Genomic DNA, 27,417 nt, shown 5'->3' with positions numbered 1-27,417 from the left:
AATACATTAAATGCATTAATATTTTATGCCCAACTTGACAGTCACATTAAGTTGTGGAACGTTTTTTGCGTGCACTATGAATAGCTACTTTGGTCGTTGTTTAATACATGCTGTAAACTCTTTGCTTAAAAATGTATTCCTGGGTAGGACTGCACACTTGTCTATTTTTCAAAAGGGGTTTTGGTCAGTTTCAAGCATTTGACACAAGAAAATAACTTTTCATATAAATGAACAATACTAAACATTGCATTGGCATAGATTGTTTTTATCTTTTGTTGCTCTGATAGCAATTGATTTTTATGTCTGTGAAAAGTTCTAAGAGCTTTTTAAATACATTCAAGCAGGCTCTGATATGAATATGGTTAACTCTGCTGTAATGGAAATAAAACACACGTTTGTATATGCTACCAAAGAAGCAATTTCACACATTAGTATCCTATGCATTGCCACATATAAACAAATTGCAGATGCCGGTGCCCACAGGCCTTAGAGAACTGCAGAACGAGGTTAATCTAGAAGGGTAATAGACAGATTCATCAATGACAAAAACAACCATCAGTTGCAGACTACTAATTATACATTTCATCACAGTCATATTAAGACAATACAAATCACCATATAACGAGAAAATAGTGCTCCAAGGGTCATGTTTGAGCTGCAAATTAGAAACAATGCTATCGGATTTGAAATTCTTTCAAGGTGTAGTTCAGCAAATTAAGAAATGTACTTGTTAGTATCTTGTTGAAATTGAGAAGGTTAATAACACAGTCATGTCTCCCTGATAAAGAGCTAGGATCAGAGAGAACTTAATTTGGTTTTAAAACTGAGGAAAAATACTAAACAACCTACTATGATGTAGCCTTAGGTTGGTAAGTGCATTTTGGAACTTTACAGTTAGTTAAGCAGGCTGTAACTCCATGCATTCTTATGCTAAACTGAGCTTATATAAAAGCAAAGGTAAGTAGCTCTCACCCCAAACTTCAGTAAACGTACATGAAATATAGATGTAGACCAATTTATAACAAACTTTTAAAATCTGTATTGTACAAAATTAGCAAACTAAAAAGAATAAACGTCTCTATCACTGCACTACCCATCACCCTCTCTTTTTCCATTTCTCTCTGAGTCAACAATCTATCCCTCACTTCTGCCCTATTCATCCACTACAGCTGCTTCGGACATTCTCATCGTTATGATTAACAAACTAAAGTTTGTCACGGGAGCCAAGGTGACTGTCAAACTTGTCTTTACTTCCTCTCCTCCTCCATTGTTATTCTATGTCCTCCTTCCCCTCCCCCCTTGTGTCAGGGCAGCCATATTGGCCCAGACAGGTGGGACTGTGACTGACAATCGCTGCTGATCAAAGTAAGGAGAAATTGGGAAGAACACTGGGGAAAAACGGGTGACGGGGTAAAGGGAGAAGAGTCGATAGGGAGAGGAGCAAGAAGTGAGGGGGAGTGCATGAGAGACAGACAGGACGTGAGGCTAAAGGTGAAGAAAGGAGGGATAGGGAATGTGGAATGCAGAGTGAGAAGGAAAAGAGCAATGTCACAGCACGTTAAAACTGCTGCATCTGCTGTCTGATGAGTCTCGCCCCTCCAAAACAAGCCGGCCTGACGTGGGACTAACCGACCCCAGACGAAATGAAAAGGTGATGGTGCAGCCGGGTGACGTAAGATGATAAACGAGCAGATTTAAACTGATGCAAGGATTACACGGATGGAATATGATGAGCCGCTGGCACTGGAGTGGCAGTTTTACAGCTCTTTTCATTTTATGTGTATATGAACATGACTGGTGGAGTGATTGGCGAGAACTGCTGCAAATCGTACCAGTATTCTTCCATACAATCCGTCCCTTAGTGCTGCAAAGGGTGCGATGGTTCAGGCGTTTGACTGCAGGATGAATTTAAAAACATGGCAAGGACCAGCCAGTTTTACTAGTAAATTATTTAAGAAGAGACTGTTGACTATTAACAAGTCATGATGCCGTCCATTTAAAACTGAAAGCAGGAGGCTTGCAGATTGTGAAGTGTTTTAGAGGAATGGCTCTTAATACATTTAAAATCAACTTCAGCACAGTTTTTGTTGGTGTGTGCTCCTCCGATGTGGTACCTCGCTTTAGGCTATGTTTAAAATTACCAAGCACTAAGGTTAATCAGTAGGGAAAAAACAGCAAAGGTAATAAAAATCTGAAATCCCACCTTGCCACGAGTTGAGTGGATTTTGGCTGCCTCCTGTTTCTGTGCCACCTCACTCAGTGTTTATGTGTATGATGAGTGAAGAGTCTGGTGGCACGTGCTGACGCAGCGGCCTCTCACAGACCAAAGACTTTTTTGTGTTTGTACATCTCACGTGTATTCAACTGTAAGAAAATAGAAATAAGAAAACCCCTTTTGTGCAGCTACAGTCACCAGGAGGTTCTTGAGATTGGCAGAGTGAGGACGATGAACTACACAGCTTCAAATAAAGAACTGCTGGGCAGGGTAACTTATTACTGAGCCAACAGGGGATAATCGCTGTCAGAAAGACTCATGGCGGTGGACTGTGTGTTTATATATATCAACAAGGAATGGTGCATAAAAGCTGTATCCAAACACTGTTTTCCACCAGTGATGTTTACGACTGTGATGTGCTGGTCATACCATCAGCCAGGGGAGTGGGCTGCTTTTGTTACTGTACCAGTCTACCTGCAAGCGTTTATCAGCAGCAGCATCAGGAAGCAGCGCAACTGACATCGTGCATATTTTAAGACTTGCTTTGCCCAAATTCCCTTAGCACCAGTAAAGTTTGATACAAGAGGAGAAAAGCTATTGAAATGCACCTTCTATATATTCAAATTGTTGCTGTATAAGTGCTCCTGACACTGAACAATGTGTCTTTTCACATGTTATTGTTTGTATACAGTTTTAAATATTTATCTAGTATAGCTCAGATATAGAATTTCGCACCTACGTTCCCTCCATGCAGCATAGGGGGGTCCATGAGAAACAACATTTAGTTTCTCTGTGGCTACATCCATACTGTTTTAGTTCTGCATGAGTAATCCTCCCTGTCCATATAAACACCCAGGACTGTGCATGCCTGGTGTAAACAAGAAGCAGATTGTCTTATTTTCACTTGGTTGCTCAGTTCTAGAAAACACTATGAACAGGATGATTCAAAACGCAGCAGAGTGAATGCATGTACAGTTTATACAGGTTACATTCACGTGTCCAGAGCCTGAATCTAAAGAAAAGCCCTGAAATAAAGTCACAGGTGTCTATAAGATATTGGTGAGCGCACCCATACTCCACGTTACAGAGAAAACATTCAGTGATGAGGAAATTACAAACACTATAATGCAAGCCATTACATTAACGCATGGACATTACATTACATTAACTGCAATTGATTCTATCTCTGCTCTTCCCATGCTGCGACAGTGTCAGACAGAGACAATAAAAGAAAAGAACAGAAATGCTGACGCTCATGCCAGTGGGAGTGTGACAGAGGGTCAGAGATATGAGGGCGTTTCTGGAAGATGGTAAGACTGTGTGTGCGTGTGCGTGAGTGTGTGTACGTATATACATGTATGTGTGTGTATGGCCGGGGTCCTGCCTACTGAGGCCTGTCTTATTGGTCCGAGTGACTACAGGGACAACCACTACAGTAGATGGAAGACAGAGTGGCAGAAAAAGTGAGGAGGGCCACTTCCCTCTGGAATGGTCGCAGTCTCTCTTTTATTCAGGTTACAAGTAAGTGCTTTATTGATATTCACGCAAGAATACATGTAGCCCTTGATTGACTTTAGCACAACTTTGTGAGTGAGCTAAAGGATAGGAAGGTCTAAATGTAGCAATGCATTTTAGAAAGGTGACTTCACCTTGAATATATGTACTTAGTTACTTGTCACCGCTGATTAAAGCAACACTACGTCACTTTGACTGAGCAACAGCGTCCTCTGCAGCCACACGCGGTGATTCATTCTGCTGGGCTCCATGTCTGAGTGATTAAGTTGTTTTCATGCAGAGACAACACAAAGCGGTCGCTCTGACAGCGCAGTCCCACTCACTGAACTGAAACCGAGCTGAACAGTGGATATTACCCATGATCCCCAGCTTCCTGAACCAGAAGATCTGCTGCTGTAACTAACACATCACACTAGGTTTAGAATCCTTCATAATGTAAAAGTTTCCTCCATGTTGCAGTATATTCAAAACTCCCCTGCCTGGAATTCACACATAAGATCACATCTTACACAGTACATTAACAAAACTTAACAGCTCCCTGCTCCGGGAAATTTGACCATCCATATTGAAAGAGAACCATGTTTAAGAAGCTGGAAATGTCACAGTATCCCTTTAACAGTCATGCTAATGCTGCCACACTGAGCTACTTGCTAATTTCATGCTCCATGCAACAGAGATAATTTGGTCCCTGTCTGTCGGCCCGTCTGTCTGTGTACGAGGGAAGAGAGGTGTGGATTTGTGTGTTTTGATGTGAATCATTCCTCCCTTCTGTCGCTTCATTTTCTTAAGATACTGATAAAATAAAAAAAGGGAAAAAAACGACACTAAAGGCAAAAAAGCACAAGGCAAAAGGAAGAAGAGACAGCAGGTAGGAAGAACAGCAAGAGAGGATGACAGAGATCTAGAGAAAGAGCAAAAGCCGCCTTATGCTGGATCGGGCTACTGAACAGATGGCCACGCCGCAGAGAGGACCACAACGGAGGCATTACAACACTCAGGTTAAATTCTCCCTTGAAACACACACGCATACACACAGACTCAGTCACAGAGGGCAAGGTCTTTCTGTTCATTATCTACATTTGTGAGAGACCAAACACTCGCTGTGCGTTGAGGACATTTGTCAAAAAGCGCAAATTAATCTGCAGGAGGGGGAAAGTCAGGTAGTTTGGACGTGAACAAATAATTAATTTTTGAGTCATGTTGAAAAGCCGCCTGTGCAACAACAGAATGTTCGACTCAGAGGGAAGGTCGGCATGTTGAGGACTCAAACAAACACAGGAATACAGGCTGACAAGCAAAGGAACACGCTCTTACAGAAACTTACTGAGGATAATCTATGAATCCTTGAGCGGAGAGCAAGCTGTCATAATTTAAGTGCACTGTCCCTTAAACTGAAGATTAGAAAAGCACTCATGTATTCACAAGGATGCTGTGTGGTAGACAGTTCATGCTGTGGGCCCTTTTGTGCAGAAAACCCTAACCTAACAAATCTAGCTGTCTGTTGAGGAGTGAGGTCAAGAGTTGGACATTAGGACAGCAAGGCTTAACGGAAGGATAGAAAACTAGAAGGGTAAGTGGAGAAGAAAAATAAGAGTAGAAGAGGTGGGAGGACAGTGGAAGAATTGCCGATGAGTTGAAAAGAGACAAAGTTTTAAAAAGGGAAAATAAAAGGGAGCCGAGTAGAGCAGAAGAGAACAGCTTCTTGCCGTCAGCGCAACTGAAAGTTTCATGAGTGGAAATGGACTAATTCCCCTACCGGGGGTACGACTGGAGGTGAGGGACTGCGACAGAGCCTGCCCAAAAAGGTGTACGTGTGTTTGTGTGTTGTCTGAGAGGGTGTGCATGCATGTGTGTCGAGGCTGCGATCCAAACAACATTGTAAAGCATCAAATATTTAGAGGATGGATTACAAGAACAATGTGTAGCTGGGTTGCTGTCAAGTCACGACAAAGAAACAACGTTTAATCATTCATTCATTGCTTGTTTTTTTTATTTTGACTTGAGGTGGACTGAGTGCAATCGTGTGTAGTTTGCGATGTTATCCTTTCACGCTGTATTTCATGGTTACAGTCGTGTTAATATGCTCCAGCCACACATCCTAAACCCTGTGTTTTGTCTCACTGGAGCAGAAAACCCAGGAACATGCAACTTCACAAAGCTTGTAAGGAAACAATGCACGCCATTGTGCAGTTTTGTGGTATTTTGATAATGGGACGATGTCACAATGACATCACTGATTGTTATTAGGGAGCACACTTATTTTGCGACAATTTTCTGTTTGGAGTTAGAAGATTACTATAATGTTTTAACAAGATGCCTGTTTAAACACACATGTGCTCTGTAAACTGAGGCAGCCCTGTGGTGTAGACTAATGCATTAACATACCCACTGTTCTGACATCAAGGTGTAAATTATCTTCTGAGAATGAGACATGAACTGTCAGGACATGCCTGCATTTTTTTCTCATTAGAACACAAGCAGCTTTTGATGCTGTGAATCCACTTTAAAAGGCAGGACTTTCTTCATGTCTTTCTTGGTGGGTTTCAAAGTTATTTGTTCATTGGACTTGAATGCTTTGCTTTCCCTCCTTCTTTCTGCTTCACTTATGTCCTTCCTTCAGTAGGACGATGATTAGATTGGTCGCTAAGCTCCTGACTGATGATGCATGGTGGAAAATAACTGCTTGTTACTATGGGCACCATGCAGACAGCATGTATAATAGAGACCATTATACTGTAGAGCTGCGTCAGGTACAAAGCATTACTGGGTCAACTAGAATATATCCTAATAAGCAGTAATGTGTTCAAAATGTGATCCATTATGATTTTATTTTTTTTATTCGGATAATCCAGTATGTATAATGAAGGTTTTCCACCGTCTTTGCACATGACTCAGATCCAGAGACGAAACATTTTCTCATCACTTACGCTTTTCCCAATCCATTCATCGAGAATAACCTCAACATCAAGGAACCCCTCAGAGGAAATGTGTCAGACAACCTGCCAGCGTGTTAGCAGGACAGACTTGTACTGCACTGCACTATTTGAAACATAAAACACCTGCACAACGTCCTTATCAAGCTCTCTGCTACTCTAGATATTTTCCTCTCTGCTGCCAGCTGCCTGGGATTCAGTCACAACTACACAGAACAGACTTTCCCAGAATAGAGAGCCCAAGAGTTTCTAGTAATGATTTAGCATCAATCCTGTAATCGACTGAAGTCATACGGCTATCCATGTTTGAAATGGATAACCGACCAGGAGGTTGGTTTATGGAAACATACTGCTGCTGACGGATCAATCAAAGTGTATTCCCTGAGAGAAATAGCTTCCCCTGGCTTCCCAACCATACCCTGATGCCCACATACGTCATGCGAGTGGTAAGACACTTAGACCGGAGGACAGAGGACTCGTTTTTCCAGGTTCATGAGCATGGCACTGTGGCTGACCCAGCAGTTTTACGTCACTGAGAAGAGAGTTTTAGAGGGACAAGTCAGATCTTTTGGAAGCACAGACTGTTAAAAATTAGAGCTAGACCAATGTATGGGTTAGCCAGTATAATCAGCCAATAGGCATATCATCCAAAGTATTTATGTTTGCCGATATGCAATATATCGATAATTTATAAATTTATATCAATATATATTTTTTAATACAGTTTATAATAACAAAGTATAATGATTTATATTGTATTTTCAAAAGTCAAGATTCAAGAACTTGATTTTCAATGTGCAGAAACTACAAAATTAAGATCAAATTGTTTCTGTTATAATGATTCACAAAGGAAAATATTAAAAATATAAAAAAAAATAAAGCAACAATATAATTTGATATAAATATAAGGAAAAGAAATAGAGAATAATATTCTTCGATAGAATATGATTAAGTACAAGTCCAGGTAAGATTTTCAGTGACTAAAAATAATTTCAGTACAATATATTTAGTTGTATTTGTGTTTTTTTTGTTTATAGTTATTTATATTAAAGTTCGATCATTAAACAAAACAAATATCAAGCCTCAGTTAAAAGGGTTTGCTAACGCCATCTTTGGAATCATTGAAATTATTGAATATACTGTATGTAACCGCCAATCAGAGTTGATCAGACTCTATTATAAATATTTACATTTTTCTCTTTGGGTGTATATAATCGTGGGCCTGGTTTGCCTTCAGCAAGTGATTCGAAAGATTCAAAGTTTCGTCAAAAGCTTTAAAACCCACCTGGTGATGTGAGAACAGCTGCAGACACTGTTGTCGAGATGACAGCAGGAGGGAAACATTCTACATATGTTTGTGCAACCACCTGGCACAGTGTGCCTCCAATGGAGAAGTGTATTTTAAGCCCTACCTGGAGCCTCTCTGTTCTTCCTCTCTCCGCTCTCATCGAATCACACGCTTTGACCTGATCACATGTCTTACACTTTCAACCTCAGTGTCGACTGGAAAATCCATTATATGTACTCAGCTCATGGCCTGGACTACCCACACATGTCCCGGCATATAAACACACCCCGCTGAATCAATAGCAAACATTAGTTGTTATTGACAACGCCAACCGAGGTTAACTATCTGGCATAACCGTAGGTGTCGCCTATTAAGCTTTGTGTTAATGTGAAAGGGCGGGGGAATGAACAGGTCCAGGTGTGTTTGAATGGGATTAAGATCCTGCTAATTTACACATATAGGTCAACCCAGTAATAGGCTTTAATTTGACACTTTCTCCATCTCTCACACTCACACAAAAAACGCTAACAGCTCAAACCTTTGATCTAAGCATGAAAGAAGAATCATTCATTTCAGAATTAACTAATCCTCCGCAATCCCTCAACCGTTACTCTCCAGAAATGTTTCATTCATATTTATAAAACTTTTACTTCTATTATACACTTGTGTCCATTCCCTGTAGTGTTCCTATATATTAACATAGCACTATTTGACCCCATATGTGTAAGCACTGAACAAATCAAGTAGTACCTGTGTGATCTGTGTTTTCGAGTTGAGCAGGCCTCATGGAGAGCCAGACACAAATTCATAAATGACAAACAGCAAAATAACTGTTGCTTTGCTGCGTGTGCGTACCTGGTAGGTGTCCCACAGTCTGATGGTGCAGCGCAGTGGCAGCTCCCTCATCAGGAGGTTGTTCATCCAGCGGAAGGCAAACTGCAGGTACTCGACCTCATACTGCTGCATGTGACGGTGCACAGAGTCTGCAAACAAATAAAAAATACAACCGTTACACTTGTGTATTAAGATTTTGCATGTTGCACATGTTTTTAAAGATAATAGTGGATTTAAAAATGTCTGCAAGGCAAGCAAACATCCTCTAAGCTCTTGCTATAATAACAGTGACAGTAAGAAGTGTGTAAACGGACAATTTCATTAGAATGCTCGTCTCTGTTAGCAATCGCTGCAGTCGTACACACACACACACACATAATAGAGATGTAATTACAGAGCAATCAAAATTGTCTGGGAAAAGCTACACACCAATTTAGGAAGCAGACAGCCAGTGCATTCACTGTTGGATAAAGCTTGAAAGCAATCGCGTGTCAGCCCACTGAGGAATGGCGAGTAGGTTAATGGCATCCAGAGTTGATGACAGAAGGCACAGTCTGTATAGGTGATGTATTGTGTGGGTTTTTATTATTTCGTTGCTTCCATTCAGAGCTGATTAAAACGGTTTTAATTTCTGACCTGTCATAAAAGGTCAGTTAGTACAAAGCCCCTGTTGCTTTTAGCAAAATTATGTATTTATCTTTCACTGTGAGGGGAAAGTGGGCAGAGTGGAAGTCAATACAAATCACATTTATGCATGTGATTTTTCATTTTAGTAAGTCGCACAAACCTTCCGTGATTTTCGCATATTCATTGGTCCTCCATTTCAAACACACACTTTATATTTTTTTAGTATTTTAAAATAAACTTCTTCAGCGTTTTATGAGTCATGCTACATTTCCTGCTAAGCCTCATTTGCTCTGTTTGCAATTTGAGTTGTGAAACAATGGCAACGTGATTTTCCAGCATCGGGGGAAAATATCTTATTTGGCAGTAACTAAAATTCACGCTTCTACCACAGAGATGACAAAACAATAAATTACTCACCTGGAAAACTATTATTATGACCTAATGCACCGTTGTTTTGTTTATCATGTAGTCATTATCAGGTAGAGGACAGCTTATAAAAATATTGTTCTACTGTATTTCATTTTTAAAGGTTAACAGCTGGACATCCTTGTTGTCAGTAAATGTTAATAAAACAGTTCCAAAACAAAACTAGTATTTGCTCCTATTTTGCACAACGAGACACATTTGGTACAATAGCAGGTAAATACGGCAATAGGACTCCGACTGTGTCCTGTCAACTAAAAGTAAATGAATTTTGATAACTGGCTCATTGATGTTTTTTATTTCAGTTATGGATTTGGAATTGTTGCACTTAAAGCCACAGGAACTTTAATTCTCCAAAACCAAATGTCCAGGAACTTTCACAAGGGTAAAACCTCCGGCAGACTTTCAAATAACTTTAAGTATGACACATTGTCAAAAGAATCTTAATTATTAAAATCAATGTGAATGAATTAATGATGAATATTTGCATATACAATCAAACACTAGAAATACAATTTTCTGCTAAAAGTATAAAAGGAGAGAGTGGCTATCTCCCATTGAGCTCAGGCCCTGTCCAACACCCCACACAGCCTTGAAACCATCAATTTTATCAGTCACTCTTTAGTACGCATTTTCAATCCTCTGCCATCAAACCCCTCAGACAGCGCAGTGGATCAGTCCAGCCTTCCCCAACCATTGTGTTTTTCCTACTTTTCCAAATTGCTAGATTTGCACTTGCAAAGATAAAGTTCATTAAAAGCAGAGTTTGTCTTTTTTTCCGGTGTATGTTTTGGTCCAAAAATGAATAGAAAAAAACCCTCTCCTAAACCCACCACCCAATGGTGCAGTAGCTTCAAAGATTAGATAGCCGGGGACAAGAAGAAGAAGATCAGGGAAATATCAATCTAATTTTCTTCAGGATGTAAGAAATGCGATCATCATTTGGCTCTCACGCACATTATACAGTATTCCTTAACTGACAATCCGGTTATAAGTTTTAAAAACTCCTGTGCTGTACATTGGGATTATTGAGGCTGAATGTTTTTACAGTGCTGTGGAGAATTCTACCATTTATGATGAACCAGCTACAGTCAGTGTTGCTAGAGCTTCCCCAAAAGTCCCTCAGCTTGTAGAAAATACAACCCGTGAGTAGGGACTTTTTGAGGGATAGAACTTCTTGGAATTTATTATAGACCCTTGTCCCATAGGAAAAGCAGGTAGGGGTGCTGAGTTCCTCAAGAAGTTTCCTTTCCCTGGGGAAAAAGTCTGATTTGAATGCACCTCAAGGAGGTCTGTGACACAGGAGAATACACCATGATTTGGCTTCACAGACAATACAGTAGAATCAATTAAAAGCTGGTTTTGGTCTTGTTGTGGCATTTGATGACAATAAGAAAAGTACAGAGCATAACCAGCGCCAATATTCAAAGTAGGTTTGATGTATTTTCTGTGCACATTTCTGTGATTCATCTTCTGTGGTCAACATGAGCTGGGAAACCACATAAAGAAACAGCTGAATAGGACCATCAATCAAATTCAAAGGATAAACATCAGCATGCGATGAGATTTCCACTTGTGTCTCCACATAACCATGAAAGATGTTCTGTTTTGAATAATCCCTTTCAACCATACTCTGCATCAGGTGTTCTTAAAGCAACACTAAGTAGGTTTCATACCTTTAAATAACAGCTTCATTTTGATGGTACAAAAACTTATAGAGGAATAATTTACTGCACTAAGTAACTCTAGTGTACCGTGCTGCAATAACAACTGCTTTATGGCATAAGTCCATCATGGCAGGGCCAAGGAAGAAACCGAGAGGAAATTCTCAGAAGAAACGAAGAAGAGGAAAGGAGACAGTGACAGAATAAGAAACCGAACAAGAGTAGACCTCGGAGCGTATTTCACTCTCTGGCGAGAGCTTAAGGGGTCAAAATAAGCAGAAAAGATGGTGTTGTTGTTATTGGACGAGTAAGTCCTAACTTTTGCTTGTTTATATATTGTGCTATATATACTTGCTTGACAAAGGGCTGCTTAAGTAAAGTAGTGGACTCAATGGTTTATAATCAATTTTATCAGCAAGTTAAACCTGACGACATAATCCTCGGACATCGATAACTGTTGGCTACTTGCTTGCTGTGTTAGCATGTGAGCTTATATGCTACTATTTAGTGCCAGTCACCAAAAACTGGAAGAGCATGAATGTGTAACTTAAATTAGTTCATGTTTTTAAGACATAAAATTACAATTGCTATGACAATTCTTCTTCATACCTCATATTAACTACAGTGAATTATGCATCCTGCCTGTGAGGGGAGCCCGAGTATACCCAAAAGCAAATTTTGCATTGCGTCGCTTAAATTAATCTCAAGAGTCAAAGAGCAGCATCGATGTCAGTGTCATAGCGTGGCAGGTTGGTTTGAAGAAATGTCAAGGCAGAAGAAATGTCGGCTGGAAACTTGCAGACGGGGCTCTGACACTGAGAACTGCTGCTGTTGTTCCTTTCCCTGCTCTTGATAAATGTTTGTTTTATGCCTCTTTACATGACAAAAGATTAAAAATACCACTCAGTATTCAGCGACTCCCGAGTTCACAGTCATCAAAACCCATGGCATTCACCCTCTCTCTCACACACACACACACACACACACACACACACACACACACACACACACACACACACACACACACACACACACACACACACACACACACACACACACACACACACACACACACACACACACACACACACACACACACACACACACACACACACACACACACACACACAAATACAAATCATAATAGAGCTTTAATTATAGAGCTGTCAGAGAATTTATGAGAAAAGCCAGTTAGGGAGAAAGTATAGCATCCTCTTCTCTCCCACTCTGCTCTCTGACAAGCACACACATCAGCCTACAGCTTTAATAAAGCTTTAATCTGTGAAACACTTTGCGAGGTATTTCTAGCCAAGAACACACACATCGTTACTTTCCAACACACACTTCAAACACTTGAATGACACCTGTCTTAAACAAGCAACCATGTTAGTCGCTACAGCATATCAGCGGGGTGCGAAGTAAACACAAAGCCATTATTTCACACTCCTATCAGCAGTGTAATTATCACATGCTGCTGAAAAATCATAAACAATACGATCTCATTAACAGCGTATGAAGCATGGCGAGAGATCTGAGCTAACCACCAAACAGAGAGCGGAGCAACTTAAGACAATGTTAAATGACACGTTAGAGACTTCACCGAATAGAGTGGGAGTGGTGCATAAGGGGAGAGGAGAGGAAAGGAGAATAGAAGGAGATCGGGAGGATATGGAGCAAATAGGAGAGAAAGATGATGAGAGGGAGAGGAGATAAGGAGATATTTTTTAAAAGCAAAACCAAAAAATAACAGAAACCAATACAACGAACTGCACTGGTGGTTCTGCAGTCCGGCTGGCAGAGCGCTCGGCATGCTGGGTAGTGTAGTTACGCAGGATGAGGGGGGGTTGAGGATGACAGCTCTAATAAACACTGATTGACCGATGAGTCTTGTCTTCCTCCCTACTGCTGGTTGAAGTTTAGGATGGAGGCCACGGCACGCTCTCCGCAGCGGCCTGAACCCTGTGGCTGGGGAAGTGCGGGCGGGCAGTGGGAGGTCAGAGGTCGTACAGTGACTAGTGAGCACTTCCCAGGATTCTGCTGATGAGGCCAATCCTGCCTGACTTCATGCTCTCCTTGGTCTTAAATGTAATTACAGTTACACTCCTCTAACACTGCTCTGGCTTTCAATTTTTCTCTCACTGTCTTTTTTAAGGGGAGGGTTTCAATTGTGTTTGTGCACGACACTTTTTCCATGAAGGAAAAACACACAAGACACATTATTAAACTTAATATGACTAAAATTATTTGTTAGAATTCCTGCTGAGCTTGTCAGTCTCTTGGTATATGGCTTGAAACTGTGTGGTCCAAGCCAAATTGAAGATTTGTTCCTTTTTACTAATATCGGCATGAAATTGGTATCCTGGTAAAAGCTCCTGAAATCCCTCTGCACTGCAGTGAGTCTGTCCTGGTGGGCTGCTGACAACATGATCACATGTTCTGGTGTCAAGTGTCTGCACAGATCTGCATATCTGGCCTAGGAGAGTGTTGTGCTACAGAGGAAATTATCAGTGTTCTGCTGAGGTGAGAGTATTGTCAGGACCCAGAGAAACGAGTCGCACTCCCAGCCAACATTACTCTATTCATGAGAATTATCCCAAATCATTTTGAAAAAGCCAAACGCTCAGCCGGCCTGCCAACCCACCAGTGGTGTATCTCTATCTTTGTCTCTCTGTTTATCTGTCAGAGTGATTATTCTTCAAGGTCACATCACAATCGCTACTGATTAGCCTGAGGGAGACTGCAGCAATTGTGGGAGAGTTTATAATTAATTGCGAGACTCTCTTTCATAGTATTTACAGATGGAGCAAGTGTCTCTTTTTCCTCCTGTTGCACAAAAATTTAGCCTGAATATCATGGACACGGGTGCTGCCATCTTGCCCCTTTGACGTCATTTAGAGCCAGAGTCTGTGCAATAGTGATTGTGGTGTGGAGTTGCATCAACCAGGTCCTGCTGATACATGTTCTCAATCCATCTCGAGTCAGTCGCAGCTGTAAATCATTATATTTCACCTCATTTCTATAGCATCAAGTAGTTAATTAAAAACACACAAATGTACACTTGGGCATCAGTGTGACAAGAACAACCTAAAATGACAAACATTTATTTTATGTATGTTTAGACTTTTTCGTTTGGCCCCTGTCCCAACCACTAACATGGAGGAGGCAGAGTTTATGACCTATATTGCAGCCAGCCACCTTTCAAGACACTTCACTCAAAAAGCTCCACTTTTGTAAGATTTTTATAAAGTGTGTTTTTACAAATCCTGCTAAAACAAAACTATAAAAAATAATGGTAAAAAACCCTCCACAACGAAATGCTGTAAAAAAGCAAATTATCACGATTTTTTACCCCAACAACAAATTGCAGCCTTTCACTATGCAACACAGTCTCAAAATCCAGCAACCAGTTTTTTAATACAAGTCAGGATGCAGAGAACACTCTGCCAGTGCGACGTCCTCTAATTTGCATAAATAAATTCACCTTTGGGCAATTTGCATGTTGATGAACTTGTACTAATGCACTTGCCTGCGACAAATACACAGAAAGAGATAAGGGAGGGATAAAGAGATCAGAGAAACATTAAACGCATGCCGACAAAGTGGCTTGTCTTTTAAGGAGGGTACATGTGCTAGCGTCAAACACAGCTAATGGGAGTTAGCGTCACTTATTACAAGTAGGATTAATTACAAGGGAGAGTTGGGGGTCTGAGGGAGGGGCGAGCAGAGGGAGAAACAAAGACATTTCAAAGTAAAAACCATCCAACGATGTCACCCGCTGCTTTCAACTAAGCGAAACAAATTACAGAAAATCAGCTTTGATTATCAACAGTTAGAACTAATCTGTGTTTTTTCTTTTCTTTTTGGTTGACTTATTTCAACTTCAAATGGCGCTCATGCCACAGGAATGAAATCACAGAAAACTAATTAAAATGGAATATACAAAGAGCACAACACATGTGATATTTCTAATGGGTAAAGATGTTTGATCAAGCACACAATTTTGAGCACTAACCATCCACCTCAGTCGTAACACCCAGGTGAGGAGGGAGACATTTCCCAGTGGTTCAAGGATGCAAACTGGCAACATTGTGACTATTAAACCCTATCCTCAAAATTATTGCTGTCTTAAGACTGAAATGTTTATCCCATTTTACCTTTTTCAGATGGTGGCAGTAGGTATGTAAACATGGCATTCAATTTATGACTCAGTCATTTTATATTGAAGAAAACGTGGGGCTGACAATGACTTTAATGAAAACATTTGCTGAAAAATAATACCTGATAGTTGGACTATTAGGAAACAAGAGTCAAATCAGTAGGAGATCACTCTGCAATGTTTATGGCACTTACTGCAATAATTGAGTTGCATATTCTCTAAGTTATAAGAAGAAGAAGCTGGGGTTGTGAGAGGGAGAAAAAGAAAATTATTAATTCAATTAAGATTATTTTTGAGCATTTTATTTCGTCTTGTCTGTCTCGCAAAATTGTCAGATAACAATAATGACCTCTCCAGGTTGGATTATGATAGTTCCTAACCCTGCCCTATGTTAAATCCTGGCTCCTATATTGTTGGACAGAGGAAGGTCTTTTGGAAAGTCTGTGTGAAATGAATGCAACCCACTATGTCCATAAGTGGAGTCTCAAAGGTGAATTCAGAGACTGAAGTATAGCCTGTAATTCAACCTCTTGAGTCTGAGAATATGGAGCTCTCACTGAAGTTTCCTCACCATCCCTCTCTATGATTGTACTCTTTATGTGCTGTATGTGTTCCTCTACATCTGACAGGCACATACTGTAGAGGGAGAGACATGCAGTCATTTTAAAGACACTGTGTGAAGGTGACAGAGAAAGTGGTGCGAGACAGACACATCAGCAATGTCCTGTCCCTGCTGACCCTGTGCGGCAAACACTAATGCAATGAAACACTGAGTTGAGGTCAAAAACATCAGACTGCCTCTTTCCCACCATCCTCTTCTATCCATCCACTGTCTTAACACATATCTCATGTACTACTAATGTTCCCGTATCGCTTACCCGACCAGCTTAAGGCCTGAAAATGAATATCAAAGTCTCATAGCAAGAGCTAATCAATTTTCTTGTGCCTTTAATGGAAGGTTGCCAGCTCTCTCTAATAGAGAATAATAGATCTGCTCATTTCACAAATAGTTTTGTCTAAAATATTGAAATTAATGAGCTGCAGGATTCAGCACTATAAATCCAGTCAATGTAATGGATTGGTAAACTCAAAGGAAACATACAGAAATCTTTAACAAACAAAGAAAAACACTAAGAGATTGATTTCATTAAAAAAACTGATTATACAACTTGTGATTTTAGGAAAGGACTATTTGTAAATCCAGAGTGCAAACATCTCCCTGTTGTGCAAAGACTTGGACCTGACCCTTTGTCTAAATAACCGCCATCTGATAAGCGCTGATGGGTAATTTTCAAAAAAAGATGAGAGGCCACTGTTCCCCAAAACAGATGCTATGTCGACAGCTGGGCGAAAAACAATCCTGCAACACGAGATAAAAGCTATCTGTGATCTCATTAGAGGTGGTAATGTCAAGCTACCGAGGTAGAAAATGGCTCTGCCCCAACTGTGATGACAGGGCACTTATGGAGTAAGATACAGTAAGAATGCTGAGTCATTTGTTATGTCTTTGCTGGGGCGTGCCGGAGCTCAGACGTTGGAAGGACTTTACTTTCCCCTTTTTGCCCTTCTTTTCTTTGGTAATGTCTTTCCTTTCTATAACACAGAAAAGATACACGCACACTTGCACTTCAATGCACACAATCTTCTCACTCAAGTGAAAACGTACACACAATATTACAGTTACACTCATACACACATGCTCTTTCCATAGGCATGTGTCTGCTGACAATCACAAATGCCAACAGACAGGCCTGCATATACACCCAACCTATCTTTCCCTGATATTCTCCCTCACACACGTACACACACTCTCTCTATCCATTTGAATGCAGCAAGTGCATCCTCCCCTGCCTCTGGCTGACAGAGCAGCTGACAGGATCGTCGAACAGCACCAAGGTTAGTCCAGAACATGACCACTGCACAGGGGCGTGCTTTGAAGAAAAACCTGCACAAAGCATCGTGGTCCACAGGCCTGTTCAGTGACAGCTTGGATCGCTAAAAGCAAACCAGGTAGTATTTACAGATGCAATTGTGACGAAATGGAAAATAGACTGAGAAAATCAGTGTCGCTTATTAACACCCCAGCTACGAGTGAATATGAAATGTCACTAGACGCGAGCCTGCGAGTTCACTCTGTGCGCATACATTAACTTTCAGGGAACAGCGGGTCATTGATTTGCGCTAATAATCACCGGCACGTACACAATACCTTGACAGCCATGTGGAATTTAAATTAGCAAGACGCGATCATGGTGTCAAGTCATTGCAAGCCGACAAAAACCTCGGAAAGAATCAAGGCGTGAAATGTTTCCTCCCGTCGTGTGTGTGTCACAGAGAAAGTGTTAAACAAACTGTAACTCTAAAGTGTGGGAAGAAATTCTCATTAATTTTTGAAGTGACTTATTTTTTATTGAGGTGCCTTTTATTCCTGTTGCCGGGCAGAAGAGACATCACAGAGAACTTTAAGAAATTTGTGCAAGACAATTAAAGCCGCCGTTCTCCACCCTGTGACATGCTTGTAATTAGGAGCTGAACACGGTTGTGCTCAGGCGCCTCCGTAAAGAGAAGAGCTATAGAGATCACAGTGGGCCTCATACTTGAAATGGTTTTGTACACATGCAGAGGTTGACATTCACCAACTCTGGCTCCATTATGCTCATATAAGAACACATTATTAACTAAAATACTATGTTTTCGTTTTGATCGCTATTCAAGAGCGTGGTCTTTCCGTTGGAGAGCCGCACTTGTTGATTTGACATTCAGATTTTTTAATACTTTCCCTTAAAACCCTCCTATCGCACTTAACTACTACAATTATATACAATTTCACTTAAAAACATGACACATGGCATTCTATAGGAATTCTAGCTTCTTGCTGAAAGAATGTTTCATGCATCACATACGCAACGTGAGCTTGAAAAAGAGCGGAAGCTGGGGTGCAGGAAATTCATCAAAGTGACAAAATGTCTGGGTTGAGTGCCAGCATAGCGTTTTGAGTGAAAGCATTACAAATCTGAACAGGACCACGCTCTTTAATAAAGCAAAAACCACCATATTATACACAAGACCCTACACAGAATGTGACATTGAGAAAATGCTACTCAAACAGCAACATTTTTCTTCACGTTTGAGAACAAGCATTTGTTTAATCAGGTTAACCATCAGCATGTCGATTGCACAACACAAAACTGCAGAGTTGTGACAGATAAGAGGGAAAAGGGACACCAAGCTAAAGTGGCAGAGCTGTGAGTATTTTGTGGATGGATGGAGGGAAGGAGGATGACTCACCATCGATCCTGCTGACCAGCTCCTCCAGGGCCTTGACTTTCCTCTGGATCCCTGGTTGGGCAAATGTGTAGTTGTCCTGAGGAGGAGAAAACCCAGAAGGAGTCAATATGGACCTAGCCCCCATCTTAAGCCCTGGTCTGTAATACAGTGTGTATGCTGACTACCACAGTGAATTAATGAATGAATGTTTGAAATAGGTTTCAAACAAGATGTTGGTATAATTACAAGGAAGAGTAAAAAGCACGGAGGTGGGGTCAAGTAAATGTATAATATCCCTGTGAACCTGGAAGAACTACACAAAAAGAAAGGAGATGAAGCATTATGAAATTATTATTCGTTATATTTGTTTCTGTTTTTTCAGACAAGCTCTGAATTTACTATCTTGGTTAGAAAACTAACACGTTTTATTTCACCTTCACATTTTGCAGCCATTTGGCCCAGGAGCCCCCGTATCAAAGCACACACTTGGAAGGGTTATAAATTTCACAGTTTCATTCGGAGGATTCATCTTCAGAAAGAAGTGCAAAAGCGATTGCAAACTTGAAGTGTTTACCAGGCCTCATTTCACACCTCACACAAAAAGCCTGAGCCATCTTAAAACGTAAACAGAGAAAAGAGGCCATCTCACCAGCTCTGGCTTGACAGTACGTGTGGCCTTTAAGACAAAGTGGGCTGCCTGTGAATGTGCCGCTAAACACATAGCAGGTGAGCTCTGAATAAATCCTGGCCTCGTCTTTAAAAAAAAATGCAATTTACCATTGCCCCTTTCAAACAGCCTCTTTACCTCATCGAGTCTGGATGATGCCAGCAGGTTCGCAAACAGTGAGACTGAGGTGATAGGAGAGATGCTTGGAAAGTTACATGCAAAGCTGAATGCAGGGAGATGGACAACAGGCCTTGAGATGTTTGCCTTGAGTTAGTCGCTCACACTGATAAGATGAGTCACCTTCCTAATAGGAGCTCTCATTTCTGACATTCTTCAATTCTGTTATCCTGAGAGAGAAAATATGCAATGTGTTTATATTTGAAAACAAAAACAAAAACAACTCTTGGTCTGGAACTGAAACTGTTAAAAGCTTCTGAGACAAATGAGAGCTTCTTCACTGGTGAAATATTAAAATGATAAAATATAATATGTATTATTAGAAAATCAAACATATACAATTTAGATGTATGATATGATACTGTGTTTTAAGATGATTTACCAATCAATTTTTGACCTTTTTGAGGATAATAAACAGCGTGGACAGTGTCGGTCAGTTGAACTTGCAGAATATGATACATGTGAGACTATACATAAGCATTTTGTGTGTGTATAGCCAACACACACACACACAACGAGGATTGAGTTTCCTTGAGGGGTCATTCCAGTGTGGCTAGAAAACAGCTGATGTGGCAAACTAACCAACAGATGGGGAGAGGGAGGGAGAGAGGAGGAGAGAGAAAATGAGAAGACAGAGAGAGCGAGTCGTTTAGCAATAAACAGCTACAGTTGTCCTTCAGGCTCAGCAGAACCAAGGTACGCGTGTCCTCCTGAGTCCATCAGCGAAGAAACTGCATTCTCGCCTGCCTTTTTCATTTCCTCGGAGCAGCGCATCTTTCCATCCCTCCATCGTCCCAAAATGCAACTTAACCTCTTCTTCCCATTTCCTCTCATTCACCCAAGTTTGTCCCTTGGTCACCATTGTCTTTACACGTTTTCAATTTCCCTCTCTGTGTTTTCATTACCCGAGTTACTTGAACTTCACTTAAGAGTTTTGCTTATTTTACATTTGTATATTGTTGAGCTCCGTCCATAGCTTCTTTGCCTCTCTGGTTTCTCTCTCTCTCTCTCTCTCTCTCTCTCTCTCTTTCTACCAGCCCAGTGTTAATGTGGTTTTGTAATTAGTGAGTGTGAGGGCCAGTACAAGTAATTACATTTGCATTATTGAAGCTGCTGGCTTTAATCAACTGCTCTTCCTTCTCTCCGTCTAGCCCATTTCAGGCAGATTGTTAAAGGCAGGAATGTTTTTGCCTTTATTCCACAACAAAGTTCTGCATAAAAGGCACAAACACAGATTCTTGAGGGTCTGAATACCTCTGCTGCCTTCAAGCCGACACAGGAGGTTGTCACAGAGCCAGATCGATGGTTGTGTTAAAGGTAGAGCTGGAACGGCGGGACAGATGCAGACGCTGTTGTGCATCATGTCACAAATCTGATTCAGAAATACTTGCATGCTATCTAAAACTAATTATAATTATACACTTGCTTTGTTCAGCGTAAAGACGCAAAGGCAGCATAACAGGGCGTCTTCTAAACAACATATAGCGCAAACCCTGCATGAAAGAAGCTTCTGTTTCTCACTCACCAACTCCTTCTGGCTTTTTTTCCTCAAATTCTCTTTATATCTTTTTCTAAATGCTCAGCTTCTGGCTCTTTCCATGTCAGATTCTGAATTGCTTTTCAATCACTCTTATTTTAACTTTCTTTCAGAGTTTGTCTTCATCATTCTTTTGATTATACACCACTTTGTCTATCTCTGTGTCTCCCACAATCTCTGCCCTTTCATTTCTAAAATAAATGATTGCTCATACAGAAAACAGAAAGGTGAATAAATGGAGCCACGTGCAGATCAACTATGAAGAAAGATTTTACAAATTTAAGAAACAATCAGGACAAATTTGGATGCGCTCAGCCCTGAGCTTAGCACTGACCACTTCTGATAACAATCAGGACAAATGTTAGTATCAGGTTCCTCTTGTTCCCATGATTTATTTATTCTACTTGTAATTACATTGCTCTGCATTACTAGTGATCAAAATCTGCAATGAGCTCAGTCATTATCACAGTCACTCATACTTCAACCTCTATGCGACAATAAGCAACTGAGCAATGTTCTGCTTTTAGTTAAATAAAGAGAAGAAAACACTTTTCTTTCGCTCTAGTTATTCAATCTTAAGCCAATGCATTTAGAAAGATAGATATGAATTTAAGGGTCAAGAGGTTTTCAAACCTCCTGCGTTTCTGTACTTTCAGGAGTTTCATTTCTTTTTGCACGTTTCCTTCCTTTTCCTCTCTATTTTTGCTGCATTCCTCATATTTTCCCAACTACTTTGTTTCTCCCCTTTAAACCTGGCTCAGCTTCTTCTTCATCCACCTTCCTTGCAAATCCCTATAGCTTCTCCTGTTATCAAATCCTACCTCTTCCCCTCTCAACCTTCTGTTCTCCATTTCATCGTCTATTTTCATCAGTCTGGTGGTGCTAATGAGGGTAGACTCGACAAAGTGTTTTGAACGTGCTATAATGCCTCCTGTGCTTTGTTGTTCTCCCTGGTGTTTCATTGTGTTGCGTACTGTACTGCATTTTATTTTGTGACTGAAGTTTGGATTGTTCAATCTGTTTGACGTGAGGTATAAGGCACAACAGCAATTTTTGTTGCTTTATGTTCTTGGTCTGCATTCACATTCATCCCACTACTCAATATTTTTTTCTTTTACCATTTTCTCTCAGCTGCCTCTCCTCCTATTTCCTCATCCTCTCTGCTCGTCCTCTCCCCAATCCCTCTCCCTTTCTCTTCTTCGCCCTCTCACCTCCTTTATTCATTATTTTTTGTCCCATTTTCTATTTTCTGCCGTTTTATGCTTGTTCCTCTTCCACTCACTTCTTCTCTTTGTCAAGTCCAATATGTCGAATCTTTGATCAGCTGAGGCAACAGGAGGAAATCAACTCTCACTCCATTATTCATACATTCCCCCTCTTCTCCCACCATCTGTCCATCCACCGCATCTGACCCAGCAACTAAGTGGAACTACCCCGGCATCACCCATATGAACGAAACGACCACACAGTGCACAAACGTGAAGTTTGCATTTCTTTTTCTCAGCCAGGTGTCAAGAGCCTCTCGTTCTCTCCTCCTTTGTTCTCCCCCTCTCTTCCCTCTTCTCTCTCAGTCAACTGAATCAATAGCTCCTCTTCACCTCTCACTCCGTTCTATTAGAGACAACAAAGGCTCCATGCTGCACTAAGATTGCCTCCTATTGAGGCACTGGATGTCTATCAACGAGTTGAACAGAAGCAACACAACAACGGTGCAAGGTTATGTGCACATGTGAAAGATAGAGAGACAGAGAGACGTAAGGACAGAGGAGAGAGAGGGAGAGAAAGAGAGAGAGATGACAGGCCGAGATAAAGGTAGACAATAATGGACAGAGTGCTGTAGAGAAGACTGAAGGACCGGGCAATGATCTGTCAGTCTGGGGCATGTTTGTGAGTGTCAGAGGGAGAAAGTGATTATTTGAGCGAGATGACAGGTTGTGATAAGGTGTAGACAAAGGTGTGGAAAATTACATTTACAGGAAGATTGGCCCGATTTCTTTCTGTTGCTCTGAGTTAGAGGGATCATCTCTGGCCTGAATCTTGAGGGCATTAAACTTTAATATATACAGGAAGTGGGAAAGGGGAGGAAGTTCACAAGTTTAAGATACAACATCATGCTTTGTCCAACTGACGGTAAAGGTCTATAGGTAGCGCCCGAGGCAACATGATTATGTGTCTCTAGCCGTGCTAACAGCCATGTGGCGCTATAATTGCAGTATTTTGGGCACCTTATGTGAGCAAGCTAGCATGTTAACATTTACAAGTTAACACAATAGACCGTATATCAAGATATATGATCTGACAGCTCCCCAAAAGTGAAGCCAAATCATCTGGATCACCCCATGGTGGCTGGCAGCCAAGATGGCAGTCCCAATATATTAGCTTCAGTTTTGTGCAAAGCAAGATGAGGCTTTTTGATATGTCATAATTTTAGGAAATGTTGGCATTTTGTGAAATTGCTTTGAAAACGCTTCTGACATCACAAACAGGATCTCACCAAACACAACTGTTAAACTTCAGTGAAGTATTCAGTTCATCACAGACTTGTTCCAGCCACCACCAGGACAAATAAATCCTTCACCCACGGTGCTGATAGTTGTTGATGGATGGTACCTGGTTCCTTTCTTTCCCTATTTGTGAATATACACTATATGTTTGTTATTCCTACATCTGGCAGACAAACTGAAGGAGCTAGAAACCCTCATTCTAAGGCGGAAGACACACTGGGCCAAAACGACATTTGCAGGGGAAAAAATATCAGCTTTCTTTGGCTGCAGAAATCAAGTTTCTGTAATTCCTACCCAATTATAGGAACTATGTTTCTCATAAATGTGACATTTAAGAAATCAGGTCACTGCTTAAAGCGGAGTGTAACCTGGCTGCTGTTAACTTCACTCCATATCTTGTGAACAATTAACACAGTACAGAAATGTCTCTTACATATATTTCACACCTTCTTATTGACTTATAGTTTTGTACTTGTGAAACTGTATATTTACCCATTTAACCACAATCCTGATTATTAAAAAGCATTTACATTATATCACAAGGAAAAGCACGCAGTATAAGTACACTGAGAATGCCTCAGTCTTTGATTTGTGGAAACCTGCTTGGACTCAGATGACCCCGAACATGATCAACACTGTTTGTCTCTGCGCAAACAAGGTTTTCATCCAGCGTAACTTATTACATAGATGTCTCCAGGGTAGCACACACTCCTAAAGTAGAGAACCCCGCTGCAGATAATGTTAAATACACATCTTTTATCTCTCTATCATTCCTGCACCTGATTTTTTTTGGGGCCTTAGCTTTTATCCACATCAGCTTTTGCCCCTTCAATCTCAACTGACCTGCACGCAAGTTACCTTAGCTGACACAATGCCACTTACTCTGTAAAAGAAAGAGAAATGAGAAGAGGGAGAACTATGCTTGTCTGACATAGAGGAAGGAAGATGTGTTCCAGTCTAAGTTGTTGTCGAACAGCGGATACATTTAGAGGCGCACTAATGAGTCTTGGAAGACAAACAATACAAACACACATAAAAACATGCTGTCAAGCATCACACTTACACAGACACACCAGCTGGCAGATCATTCCTCCTCTGTATGTGTGTGTTTGCGTGTGTCTAGGTGGTGGATTGAGTGACAGCCCAAGGTGACGGTAGGGAACCCTTGGGGAACCCAGCACAGGACATAGCGTCTGGTTTGGTCTGGCTACCGTCTGCTAGACGTCGGTCGTCGGACCCCTGTTCCCACTCAAGGGAGACCCCATCTCTTGCTGGCACAGTGGAAACAGATGGCTTCCTTGACAGTGAGCAGACACACTCCAATTGGCTTATGCTCCAAGGGAGGGGCCTGAAGCAGCTCAGACGTTGGGTAGCAAGAAATGTGTGATTTCCATTACTTAAATCATGTCTATTTGTGCTATTGATGACTGAACTACAGAGAGGTTCATGTGATACTATTCAGTGATTAAGTTAATTTGGGCCCTAGCAACATAGCTCTCCAGTCTTAACTTTTCACACCAAAATTAACAAGAGTTTCGGTTTTTAAATATAGGTATACCCAATAGAAAGGCCATTGAAAGCATGGAGAAGTTGTTTTTTTTGTATCCTTTACTTCAGTCTGTTCAAACTCAAAGCCAACTAAAATAAGTTAGAGCACTGGAGGAACATTTTTAATGAGCCAGAGGAGTAAGTGATGGAGGCAACAAGCTTACATTGCCTCCATGATAGCTGGGGCTAATGGTGGAGCTCCTACCTGTAGCAGTATTAATTTTTACATCAAACCTTTCGGGAAACATCCACACTTGGGTACAGATTTTCTAATGATTTTCAAGGTCACATTGCCAGGGCTATGGATTTGGTAAAACATCAGGCTCGGGTCGGGTACGGATACAAAAAACAGAACCACTGTCGGGTTCGGGTCAGCCTCAGTAAGCTTTCTCTCTGGCTCAGTCTGGTTTGGATAGAGAATTGTGGCGCAAGCCGAATTATACAGCTGTTCAGAGCGAAGGCTGTTTAAATACTGTGACTACTGTTGAGCCATTTGACCGACCATACCCTTGGTACAGACTGTACCCTTTCACACTGAAGAAAATGTCAGATGTTAGAGTGTTTTTTGTCCAGCATGGAAGATGCTTCACATTTAGAAACTCATTCAATACATAAAAAAGTACTGAAAACCTGCCAAATAATATTCTTGGCAGCTCATCTGTTAAAAGCTTTCCAGCCAAAATGTTGTTGTAAAGTGAATGAATAGAAGTATCTCCCAAATTCACCACTCTTGGGCTATATCCAAGAGTCACTCTGAAATTAAACAAAAAGCAGTTGGATAACAATCAACATTTCCTTACCAGTATCATGCCGCAGACTTTAAATCCATTAAACCATGACATACAGTATGACCTGAAGAGGGGTCAGACACAGTTTCAGGTTGGACCTCACATTTATCAAAACGACCATCGAAATATGCTAAGTTCAGATCCCTTGGCGAAATTAAATTCCACAAAGTAAGGTCCTGGCACTGGAAAAATACATTTAAGAGCCCCTGCTGCAAAAGGCATATCTGCAGAATTGAATAAAAGGCAGGTTTTCATCTTCTGGCTTTAAAACTGAGAGCCCTTGGGGTGCGCTGGAAGAATAATGGACTTTTTTAACTTTCTGACTTCATTTCCCACACATGGCACGGGAGGCCGGTGAGACACATGGCCCGCTGGCTGTGTGTGGAAAGCACATAGCAGCTTCATAGCGAGTGAACCAGTTGTGAGCCCTTTCAACCTTTTACATTGTTATGAGAAACACCTGAGCCTTTCCTACTGCGACAAGTCAAAATGTCTGCTGTGACCTCCACTGTAAAAAAAAAAATAGGGCCTTAGCTTGAATTATTAAGGCTTCGACTGGAGATGTTAATAATATATTATGGTTTGGGAGAAACAGGACATGTTTAAATCAACAAGATAATATTTGGCAGAGATGACAAATCCCCTTAAAATCATTGAAACGGCAGATATGGACCCATTTGAACAAGTTACATAAGTCACGTTAGCCACAGGCGCTGTCAAATTTAGCACGGTACAAGACTAATTGGCTGCTGGAGAGACTGAGGTAACACTGGGGTCAACTTTACAGAGCTGTGTCTTTAACGGTAAAATGCACCAATTTGTGGAAGCTCCGTTTGCCTTTTTTTGCCCGTTTATGTTTAGCTGTCATTCTAATTCAAATACCTTAGTTGAGGTAGAGCAGGGTCCCCCTTAAAAGCACTTGGATGTGTCGCATGAGTGGCTAATCATGGACAATAATAAACACTAGCCTATTTGACTAACACAACCCCCTCCTTGTTTAGTGGCTCAGGTTAGTTCAGCCATGTTTTTTTGTTTTTTTATCGTGTCTGGAACAGATGTGGCAACTGGGGCCAGCCTGTTTGATGTGTAAATAGGAAGATGAGAGCTGTGTGCTGGTACGTTGTTGATGCTGCTGTAAACTATAATTACCACCCTGCAGTTGTATGCCTTCACTTAGCAGTGAGGTTTCAGTCTACAGATATTTTCTTGCCATTCTCATACGAGGTCACTGATCTTTGACCAGAGAAATGGAGTCCATTAAGCTTGGATTCCAA

General features: G+C 41.0%; 1 protein-coding gene across 1 annotated transcript in view; it reads right to left on the bottom strand.

The window, feature by feature from the left end:
- tbc1d22a (TBC1 domain family, member 22a) overlaps window positions 1-27,417 on the bottom strand; it is a 126,308-nt gene that overhangs the window by 30,479 nt on the left and 68,412 nt on the right. The window contains exons 11-12 of the mRNA XM_061075729.1: window positions 18,944-19,019; window positions 8,807-8,934 (exon numbers count right to left, since the gene is read on the bottom strand). Coding sequence (XP_060931712.1) covers window positions 8,807-8,934; window positions 18,944-19,019 — 204 coding nt within the window. The remainder of the gene's footprint in view (window positions 1-8,806; window positions 8,935-18,943; window positions 19,020-27,417) is intronic.

Source organism: Limanda limanda, chromosome 1 (genome assembly GCF_963576545.1).
Source record: "Limanda limanda chromosome 1, fLimLim1.1, whole genome shotgun sequence".
In the NCBI taxonomy this organism is placed as follows: Eukaryota; Metazoa; Chordata; class Actinopteri; order Pleuronectiformes; family Pleuronectidae; genus Limanda; species Limanda limanda.
The sequence above is the reverse complement of the archived record's forward strand: the minus strand, read 5'-3'. Positions and strand labels throughout refer to the sequence as shown.